This window comes from Solanum dulcamara, chromosome 10, assembly GCF_947179165.1.
Source record: "Solanum dulcamara chromosome 10, daSolDulc1.2, whole genome shotgun sequence".
Taxonomy (NCBI): Eukaryota; Viridiplantae; Streptophyta; class Magnoliopsida; order Solanales; family Solanaceae; genus Solanum; species Solanum dulcamara.
Window position 1 is genome coordinate 66,935,750 of NC_077246.1, and position 11,606 is coordinate 66,947,355.

The 11,606-nt window shown below is 34.1% G+C and overlaps 1 protein-coding gene across 1 annotated transcript; it reads left to right on the plus strand.

Moving 5' to 3' along the window:
- Positions 1-3,629: 3,629 nt before the first annotated feature.
- On the plus strand, positions 3,630-10,963 carry LOC129870351 (microtubule-associated protein 70-2-like). Its single transcript, XM_055945108.1, has 11 exons — positions 3,630-3,923; positions 4,004-4,089; positions 5,039-5,104; positions 5,191-5,361; positions 5,456-5,626; positions 5,746-5,901; positions 5,997-6,143; positions 6,265-6,336; positions 6,431-6,961; positions 7,045-7,232; positions 10,331-10,963. Exons 1-11 carry the CDS (start codon positions 3,698-3,700, stop codon positions 10,368-10,370), a joined length of 1,854 nt encoding a protein of 617 aa, XP_055801083.1. The 5' UTR covers positions 3,630-3,697; the 3' UTR covers positions 10,371-10,963.
- Positions 10,964-11,606: the final 643 nt, after the last annotated feature.

Consider the following 11,606-nt stretch of genomic DNA (forward strand, 5'->3'; position numbering starts at 1 on the left):
GAAATTCACACATAATACTTATAATACATTTATATTAAAAATATTTTAATTATATATTTACCACATTTTAATTATAATATATTAAATTCAAAATTTATTATAATTATCTTTTATTTTTTTCTCTTATTAGCGAAATATATTATTGTATTAAAAATATTTTAGTTATATATTAAGCATGTGCATTGAAACATGCATAATATATTGAATTCAAAATGTATTGCAATTCGAATTCAATATTATATATTGTTATAAATTCAATTGTTGTTATTTCAACAAATATATTATTGTATTAAAAATGTTTTGATTATATATTCACCACATGCATTGAAATATGCCTATAATATAATACATTGAAATCAAAATCTATTATAATTATTTTTTATTTTTTCTCTTTTTAACGAAATATATTATTGTATTAAAAATATTTTAGTTATATATTCACTACGTGCATTGAAATATATCTTGAATATGAATAATATATTGAATTCAAAATGTATTACAATTATTGTTTATATTTATTTCTTTTATTGTGTTAGAAATGCATTATATATGTATTTACATAAAAATGATTTAATTTAAAAAATAGTAAAATCATCATTTTCATAATATCCAATCCAAAATTTAGTTTAATTTAGAATAATTAATTATTACATATTTTTTAAAAAAGAAGGAAGAGAAAGAGAAAGATATATATAGAGAGAGAAATCGGATCAAAAAAAGATAAGAAGGAGAGAAAGGGGGCCGGGGGAAGAAAGAGATAGGGGGGAATGGAAAAAGAAAAAAAAAAGAGAGAAATGAGGAGAAGAAATACAAAAATATTTTTATTTTTTTTTGGGAAAAGGTTCAAATATGCCATCGAATTTTGAGAAAATGCTTATTTATGTCATCCGTTAAAAGTTTGGCCCATTTATAGTATTGTCGTTGGAGAAAACACTCATTTATGTCATTATTTTTTAACTTCAATTTTGCAAAATCACCAAAACAACTTTTAACACTTTTTATTAGAATTTTGAATCAAATATACTTTTTTTACTTCTTCTTCTTCAATAAATGAAGAACACCAGGAACTCCAAATTTACAACTTCTTCAATTTTTCATAAAATCACCTCAAATTTCAATAGTAGCATCCATCCGAGCTAGATATCAAAAAATTAAATATCTTTTAAGCTCAAATTCAATTTAACCAACAAGACACACTTAAAATTTCCTCAAAGTTTCAAAACTTTAACCTTCTTTAATGGTGAAAATTTCGCTACAACTCAAAAATTCAATCTCCTTTAATGTTAAAGTTCACTATATCTATGTTCAAATTTTTCAAGTGTTTTAGAGTTGTGGAGAAAATTCTACTATTAAAGGAGGTTAAAGTTTTGAAATTTTGAAAAAAATTTAAGTGTGTTTTGTTGGGTTAGGTTGAATTCGAGCTTAAAAGATATTGAGTTTTGATATCTAGCTCAGAATGACGCTACTATTGAAATTTGAGGTGATTTTATAAAAGATTGAAGAAGTTGGAAATTTGAAGTTCTTGATATTCTTCATGTGTTCTTGAAGAAGAAGAAGCAAAAAGAGTATATTTGATTCAAAATTCTAATAAAAAGGTGTTAAAAGTTATTTGGGTAGTTCTGCAAAATTGGAATTAAAAAATAATTGCATAGATGAGCCTTTTTCTCAAACGGCAATGGCATAGATGAGCCAAATTTTTAACGAATGACATAAATGAGTTTTTTTCTCAAAGTTCGATGGCATATTTGAGCTTTTTCCCTTTTTTTTATTATTCCAGATAAAAAAAATACTATCATTTTTGATAAAGATAGAACACGTACTAAAACTCATAATTAATATTATATATTATATTATTTATGTAGATGGAACATTAATAAAAAAGGTGTGTTGGCTGCAAATAATAAGCTACTCTAATGGACATTTCCTTGAAAAAATGAATTAATATCGTGTGAATTAATAATACATGTTAAAAAAAATAAATCCTCTTTCCTCTAAAATATAATTTGTATTTTTTTAAAATGAACATAAAATAAATTAAAATAACACTTATTTTAAAATGAAAAGAATATTTCTTTTGAATGGTTCCATGCAATCCAAGAGAGTGAAAAACACAAACTTCGCCCAAAAAATATCAAAATTAATACAAACTTTGATAGTGCAAGTGATCAATAGAAATGCTCCTAAAATTAGATATTTAAATAAAAATTTGTGTTAATTTTATACTTTCTCCGTTCACTTTTACTTATTCACTATATTAAAAATAGATTTTTATTTTTACTTGTCATTTTTAGCATATTAAGAGGATTTTTTTGTGGTAGGAATAAATATCAAACCATATAAGTATTATAATAAGGAATAATTATAGTAGATGGTCAATCGATCATTTTAATGTGTTTGTGATAGTTGACAGTAATACTAGTTATGATGATGTAAGTGATTGACAATAGAGATTGACTACAATGGTCGAGGTGGTGGCGTTTGTGTTGGTGATCGAAGAATGTATGGTGATAGTTAAGAGCGGTGCTAGTTGTAATAACAGAGTTTGTTGGTAGTAGAAATTAACTGTAGTAGAGATAGTGGTTATAGTGGTGGGCGAAGGTAGCGGTGGCTACAAAGATGGTGATGGTACTGACAATGGATATAATTATAATGATAGATAAGACAAGTGTGGTAGCAGCTAGCTGTCAGTAGTGATTAGCGACAATGGCTGATGGTGACGACGATAGAGATGGTGAGAATGAATATAATTATAATGACAGAGGAGATAGATATGAAAGCAGCTGGCATTAATGGTTAGCAATGGTGGTTGGTGGTAAGTGATACTAATGGTGGCGGTGATGATGACATAGGTGGTTAGTGGTGTTGGCCGGTAATTGTGGATAGAGTGATGGTAAATACCGTCCACACTTAAATACATTTTGATGATATTAAGAATTTGTTCTAGATCTAAATGATCAAGAGTTTAAGACCTATTCAGATCAATTAAATACTTAAATCATAATAAAAACAAATACACTTAATGGTCTAATATTTAAACCGTTCAAATTCAAATAACCTACATTAAGTGTAAACAAATACGGCCTAAATTGAGTTGAAGTTAACCATTGATACACCTTCCGCTTCAAAGTGGAATTTCAAATCATTCGACGAAGGATAAAATATTTAAGTTGAAATTCTATGATAAAATATAAATATTGCTGTGAGCAAGCATCATCACCATTGCCGATAGCTTCACCGAAAAATACAATAACAAAATTAGTTATTCCATCATTATAATATAAATATTGAGATACATCATTCAAAATTAATTAATATTTTTAATTACATGCACAATAATATAATCATGCATTTTGTTTCGAAATTATTGTGTTTACTACTCCCACTACTTCAGCGCAATAACAAAATTGTCATTTGCACAATTTTATTTTATTATTGTTCTTGGATGGTGACAGACTAACGATTTTTAATGTACCTACTAGCTGCATCCCATGTGAGCTTGACCAATATACTACAGGCAATTAATTAGTTACAAAATTTTAAATTTAAATTATAAAGAAAATGTTTTAAAATGCTAATTTAAATTAGTTAAACAACAGATTATCTCTATATAAATATCTACATAATCATTTCTATCTGTAACAACTCGTTGTAAATATTCATTGAAAGTGAGCTTACCGTAGAAGTTTACAGATCGGAGATGGCGGAGGTTTCCGGCGATAATAGCTACAATGTGCGACCGCCGACGAGTGACACTGCAGGCTTTACAACGCCGTTGACGGTATCAGCTTCGTTCAAGGAAGGGAAGACTTACCGGAGAAGGACGTCCATGAGGCCAAGCCTAGACGCCGATGAGTTCTTAAACCTTCTCCACGGATCGGATCCGGTGAAATTGGAGCTTAATAGACTGGAGAATGAACTAAGAGGTCAGAATTGCTAGCTGGATGATTTTTTTTTCCATTTTACAATTTTTCTGTTAATACTGTGTGTGATTATGCCATTGTAGATAAGGACCGGGAATTGTATGAGGCTCAGGCGGAGATCAAGTCATTGAGATTGTCCGAGCGCTTACGAGAAAAGGCTGTTGAAGAGGTTCTGCTACCTTCTTACAATGTGACATAATGTGAAAATATATATTTTTATGCTTTGTAGATATATTGATTTAATTTGGCTATCGACTGCTAACGTGCTAAGAGAGTATGATTTTGAGTTACTCAGGATAAGAGGAAGTAAGAAAGTGATTTCCATTTTCACTCTTGACATCTAAAAAACTGAGTTCAAAGGTCAAGTATAATCACAGTTGAAACCGTTGAAAAAGACTGGGATTGACTAGGAGATGCGTTGAGTGTGAAATGGAAAATGACTGCATTTGCAGAGTTTGGCTAGAATTGTAGGAGTTGTGAAACAACTAGGACAAGAGTGGAGAATTTTGTTGCGATTCTTTCTTTACAGACAAATATATGGTAAAATTATAAGATTCGAACTGCAATTCTAGTGCAGTTTCTGGCGCCTTCAATATCAATCAGTTCTTTTTCTCGTCTAAATTCTACCTTTTCCAAGTCTTTTTTGTATGAGATTTGCTGTTACGTAACTGGATTTACTTTTAATTTCTGCTTTAGAGAAAGACGAGCTACAGGATGCTGTTCGTATCATTTGGACTCAACATTTGAGGATTCATTAAACAGCATTTAAGGAAATTGCAATTTTATTAATGTTAATAGTCTCTCTGTCATTATGTTTTTTTTTTCCTTTTTTTATTGGGAAGCGCAGCTTGTTTCAAAATAAGAATAACTCGTATGAGCTTCCACATCAATTGTTGTAAACTGCAATCTACTGATAGTTGAGGGGCTGGTCTAGATTAGTATTTGCATTTGTGTTGTTGTTTTTGGCTACATAGTTCTTAGTAGTAGCGTTGCACATCTGTCCCTTAGGCACTTTGAGTTGGGTACATATGACGAATTCTGCTGTGTTTATTTTAAAGCTATTCATTAGTGCTAAGAACACAAGCTTATATAGTTGACTGTATTCCATGATATTATAGCTTACCGCTGAGTGGTCAAGGGTTGACGAGAAGCTCAAGCTGACAGAATCTCTTTTGGAAAGCAAGGTGCTAACTCAAACTCTTCCCTGTAAAATTTCTTTTATTTTGTTAATGTGCTGCTCATAACTGTGTATACATTTCTTGCTTGGCAGAATCTTGAAATTAAGAAAATTAATGAAGAGAAAAAGGCATCCATGGCAGCACAGTTTGCTGCAGAAGCCACCCTTCGAAGGGTTCATGCTGCTCAAAAAGATGATGATATGCCTCCAATTGAAGCCATTCTTGCACCTTTGGAGGCTGAACTCAAGCTTGCTCGTCAGGAGGTCTGTGGCAGTGTTTTGCATCTGGCTGTAATTATGTATATCCTCACCCTCATAGAAGGATATTTTCTCATTCTCTGGCCTATCTTCTCCCTAGATTGCAAAGCTTCAAGATGATAATAAAGCACTGGACCGTCTTACTAAGTCAAAAGAAGCAGCTCTACTTGATGCTGAGAGAACTGTGCAGTCAGCATTAGCAAAGGCTTCTATGGTGGATGATCTTCAGAACAAGAACCAGGAATTGATGAAACAGATAGAAATATGCCAGGTATGTTGATCGTAGAAATTGTGCTTCTGCTGTTATGAACATTAGACTACTTTGTTGTTCTTTTAATTTCTAAATCATCCTTCCATTAATTGTGTTTTTTTCATAAAAACGTACACCAGGAAGAAAATAAAATATTGGACAGAATGCATCGACAAAAAGTTGCAGAGGTTGAAAAGCTTACCCAAACTGTACGTGAGCTTGAAGAGGCTGTTCTTGCTGGCGGTGCTGCTGCTAATGCTGTCCGGGATTACCAAAGAAAAGTTCAAGAGATGAATGTAACCGATCCTTGCAAGACTTTCATAAATATACTTTTAATAGTTTGTACATGGATAATCCTAAAGTAGAATGCTTCTACTTGTCTGTTCTACAGGAAGAAAGAAAAACTCTTGACCGGGAGCTCGCACGTGCCAAGGTCACAGCTAATAGGGTAGCAACCGTGGTTGCTAATGAATGGAAAGATGCCAGTGATAAAGTAATGCCTGTTAAACAGTGGCTTGAAGAAAGAAAGTTTCTGCAGGTTTGATAGTTTTCCACGACTTCTGCCATATGAGATCATAGGGGCATCTTGTCCTGATACAACTGAATGTGTTCTTAATAAAGTAAATGAGCTCACATTGGTCTCACAAAATGTTCTGCAGGGTGAGTTGCAACAGTTACGTGACAAGCTTGTAATCTCTGAACGAACTGCGAAATCCGAAGCCCAGTTGAAAGTAATAATTCTGTCCAATAGAAGTGTGTAACTTAGCATGATTTAGATGCTATTTCTATAATTTGTTTCTATCTCAACCTTAATAATCTCCTCAGGAGAAATATCATCTAAGGCTCAAGGTCCTTGAAGAGACATTAAAATCAACTAGCACAGGTGCTCGCACTACACCAGATGGAAGAAGTTCAAGCAACGGTCCTTCGCGTCGGCGATCACTGGGTGGTGCTGACAACATCTCCAAATTGACCGCCAATGGCTTTTTACCGAAGAGATCACCATCATTTCAGCTGAGATCTTCTGGGGCCAGTACAGTGTTGAAACATGCAAAAGGGACATCTAAGTCGTTTGATGGTGGTTCAAGATCATTGGACAGGAGTAAAAAACTTCTGAATGGAACCGGTCCAAATTTCAACAGCAGCAAGTCCTGTGACGGGACCAAAGACAATGAGACTGAGAGCAATTCATGGAAAGCAAATGAAGATGAAAAACACAATGACTCACAAATGATAAGAACAGAGGATACTGTGCCTGGAGTATTATATGATTTGCTGCAAAAAGAAGTAATTGCTTTGAGGAAAGCTGGTCATGAGAAGGATCAAAGTCTTAATGACAAGGACGACGCTATTGAGGTTAGATCGATTTCAGATGGTATCATGACTACCTCCACTCACTCTGATTTTCTGCTAAGCGTGATAGTATTCTTGTGGTTCAGATGTTAGCAAGGAAAGTAGAGACTTTAACAAAAGCCATGGAAGTTGAGGCCAAAAAAATGAGAAGGGAAGTTGCTGTGATGGAGAAGGAGGTTTCTGCCATGCGCGTTGAGAAAGAACAAGAAAATAGAGCAAAAAGATTTGCAAATTCTAAGGGTCCAGTGAACAGTTCTCAGCCACTTCCTGGAAGGTATGCCTTCAATTCTGTCAACCGATTATGTCAGTCTTTATCACTAATTATCTCCATATGTGTTCGTGCATGTGAAACCCCTTAACTCAGACTTAACATTCAAGCAAATTTCTTTCTTTTTCTTCCTTTTTTAATTCTTTGTTGAATAGGTATGGTAATTAATGTATTAAAATCAGTAACCTGGCACTAGGTGCCAGGGATTTACACAGCTCTGAACCTTTCTGTTCAAAAGTAAAAAGAAAGAGTTCCATATGAACAAACAACCTATTCCTGAAGAGAATCTATGAAATTGAGCATGCTATTCTCGTCTCTAACATCCTGAAGATTACACCAAAAGCCTAAAACGCATAAACTTCTGAAATTAGTCTTCTGTACAGATTCTGATTTTCCTTCAAAACATCTAGCATTCTTTTCTTTCCATGATACCAAACACATACAGCACTTAACTCCAAATCTTTCTTACTAACTTTCTCATTCCCCCAACTCTCCAGCTGGTCAGGAGATCCTTTACTATGAACTGCATGACAAAAGGGACCCTGAATATGTTGAGAAAGAGTCACCGGATCTGTCTCCCCACTGGGCAATGCAAAAAAAGGTGGCTGCTATTCTCCTTGTCCCTGTTACACATAAAACACCTGCTGCAAATTGTCATACCTCTTCTCTGAAGATCGCATTGAGTTAGTCATGCATCTAGTGCCACTAGCCACAAAGAGCTGTTAATTTTGTTGGGTGCTTTTTACTTCCACATTGTCTTCCAAGGCCAGCAAGTACTGTTGTCTCTTTCACTGCTGAGAGTCTTGTAGCAAGATTTAACAGAGGAGCCATTTTTTCTGCTTAATCCCTACTCTGTTGTCAGTACTTCCTCCTCCAAGACAACTTCCTCCAAATCATTCAGTAGTTGAACCACTCCAGGAACTTCCCAACCAAAATAATTCCTGTGAAAATGTGAACACCAGTTGTTGCCATTCCAGTAATCTGACACCAGATTTCCAGCATGAGATGAGAAATAGGTTCTGAGATTGAATCATTAAAAAATTATGACCTAACCAAGCATCTTGCTAAAACCTAGTATGTCTTTCATTGCCAACCTTGATCTTCGAGTTGATGACAAAAGTAGACCATAAGATGCAGATATGCTTCCTTAAGCTTAGTCCAGGAAAATGTTATCTGGGCCTGAAGACTAAAGGTTTTGTTCCCCATATTTATCAGAGATTACAGTTGTGTGAGGCTTCTTTTTGTTTCACAAATTGTGAACCCCAAAATGTAAGGTTTGGGTCAACTAATTTGTGAACAAGAAGAAGCCTCACACAACTTGTGTCAGTTTTATGAGACACAAAATAAAGTTTCTCATAAGCTGCTACCTTCTTTCTTTACCATATCTCCACAGCCACTTCATTAGCAAATAATTGTCGTGTTGCTACAAGTTTCTAACCATTAAGGTTCTTGGCACTAAACACATTGTACTTTTGAAATTATTGGTTCAGAATATAACTTTTGTTGAAATTTTAGTAGTTTTTCACATATATATTTATGATAAGATTAAATTTTATTGAAAACATGAAAATTCATATGTTTCTGGCATCGTTGATACCTAACACATATGGTAGTGAATACTTCCTTAAAAAAATTATAGTGGTATGCGCACAATGTGTGATGTGTGGGTAGGAACACATCATGGGTTTGAATCCTACCACATACAAAAGCCCGGTGCACTAAAGCTCCCGCTATGCGCAGGGTCCGGGGAAGGGCCCGACCACAAGGGTCTATTGTACGTAGCCTTACCTTGCATTTCTGCCAGAGGCTGTTTCCAAGGCTTGAACCCGTGACCTTCTGGTTACATGGCATCAACTTTACCAGTTACTCCAAGGCTCCCCTTCCTACCACATACAAAAGCCTGGTATTGAAATGGATAAGGGTAGAAGGGTGAACCATTATCCACTGAGTTTTGAACTGTGCACCATTGGCTTTAGTGATTTCTTGGTTATCAAAATTTTGTGTTGTTGAGGCATTAAACTATGATGGTAGTGGAAACAGATGATCGTATCACGTGTGAATATCTTTGCTTTAAAGTTATCTAACTTGTCATATTAAGCTAGCATTCGGCCATAGATTTTGGGGGTAGTTTTTGAAAATTTAACTTCAAATATCTATTTTACCATGAAATTTAAATATTTTCAAGTACCATTTTCTTTTTGGGGGGGACTTCCAATCACAAAACTTCAAAAAAAATTCAAGTAAAATGTATGTCCAAACACAATTTCAAAAACTCAATTTTTTAAGTTTCAACCTCAAAATATATGGCCAAATGGGAGATACTTGAGGCATATATTTGAAAAAATTATGGAATTGAAACATGTATGTAGACTTGTAGAGTGGATGGATAACACTGGAGAATATAACTCTTATGAACAATATTAAGATAGGAGCAGTCTAGTGAGCTTCTGTTGTGGTTTGCATATAGAGGACTTACCCATGTTTGCGCTGTTACTTCATCTGATTACTTATTTCCTTGAAGAAGTCTTTAAATGACAAACTCAGACTTGGAGTATAATTCTTTTTCTTTTTATAAATTTGATAAGTGATTTATAATCTTTATACCAGACAAAAGACTAACATAAGTTTTATCCCGGATGAATCCTTTTCAAAAGCAATTTCTGTTGCTAAAGTTGAATACAGGTTGGGGTTCTAAGGGCCCATAGTTTCTCTAAGATGGCAGTTTTAGGTAAACGTATAGTAACTGAACTGAAATCATGGATCTTCAATTTTGATCTGAATCATTTTTTATATGTTAAATGTTTAGTCTTTTATAGTTTTGGCAAGTTAAAACATGGTGCTTCTAGGCAATGCAGCTGCAGCCACAAGGGATAGTTGCTGTAGTTCCCAACTAGTAATTCACTAGCTAGCAAACTAAATTTCTCTAGGACTTCTATGCTTTCCATTCTAGCAACTCTCTATTTGCCGTAGTTCATTTTTCTCCTATTACTACTCACTCACCCTGGTAATAAGTGCTAGGAGAAGCATTGCAATGTAGAACTTCACCGTGCCAGTTATCCTAATTTAATTGATTTTAACTTCAAATAACATGTAATTATCTACAGGAATGTAGCACGGAATGGGTTAATGCGAGGCACACAATAAGATTCGAGGAAAAACCCATAGATGCAGCTGTAAGAAGCAATTCTGCATAGCCTTGCTGTGCTCCTTGCCTACTTTTACAATTCTCCTACTTCTTCTAATGGTTGCTTGTAAAATTGTAACAAGCATGCTGATGTCTGTACTCTCTGCGTTCTGGTTGTGGCAAGATAGAAATCTTTCCAAACATGGGAGGACAACAGGTGACATTTAGGCGTGCCTCTGACTTATGCTTGCAATCAGCAGCAATGGAACTCAAGCTACCAAAGTTGAATTAACAGTTTGGCAGAACATTTTGTATGGCAGTGGTTGTATAGATAGCTTGTTATTCTTTTCCATCTTGTTTGCAGTCTATATTTGTAATCTGCAGCTCAAGTGATATGTTATTGGTTCAGGTTTGGTAATATTCTAGTAATAAGATCAATACTAGAACTTTTTGCCTATTTAATTGCACGGTTTGCTCTTTAAATGGGTTGGTCTTTAAGTTTTGCCCTTCAAAATCGGACTTATGCCCTGCTACTTATGCCTAGTGGGGCATAAGTTCTCTGAGGGCACGTGACATGACTTGTGCAATATTATGATGCGAAAATTTAAGCTTATATCCCCCAAAACTATTTGTCTCGAAGGACAAAAATTAAAGACCAGCACAAAATTGAGGTAAAAGTGCAAATAACCCATTGCGTTGCTATAGCACTCCTCTCTATTTAGCCATCTATTTTATCTCTACAAAAATAGAACAAACTAAATGTGTTTAGAGAAAAATAACACGACAAAATCAATAATATGTGATGGAAGGATGACAATTTTACTAACCACGTATGAAAGGGCACATGAAAGTAAACTTGGTAAGTTTAAACAAACTACACGTTGAAGGGCTAAAAATATAAGAATTGCATAGATATGTTAAGTTTAAGCTTCGATTTCAAGAAGTGCGAAATAGAGGCATTTCAATATTTTTATTTACATTTCGTTATACAATCAACACTTAACATGAGATAAGGTAGGTAATGATTAGATAGTGGGCAATAATTGCTACGGAGCTATTGAATTTCAATTTATAATCTTCCAATTAAATTGTGATTTTTCAACATTTGAGTCACAGAAATTTGAATGTATAACTTGTCTTTATTTAAAAAAATACGAAATCTAATACTATATCAATAATATGTTTTAAGGAAATTATATGGCGGTTAATGATAATAATTGATAGCAATAGTGGTTATAAATGTCGATTGTGGATGA

Coding starts and splice junctions, on each gene's coding strand:
- LOC129870351 (XM_055945108.1), top strand. CDS start 3,698: ATGGCGGAGGTTTCCGGCGATAATAGCTACAATGTGCGACCGCCGACG. Junction 5,105..5,190: donor AATCTCTTTTGGAAAGCAAG/GTGCTAACTCAA, acceptor CTTGCTTGGCAG/AATCTTGAAATTAAGAAAAT. Junction 5,627..5,745: donor AACAGATAGAAATATGCCAG/GTATGTTGATCG, acceptor AACGTACACCAG/GAAGAAAATAAAATATTGGA.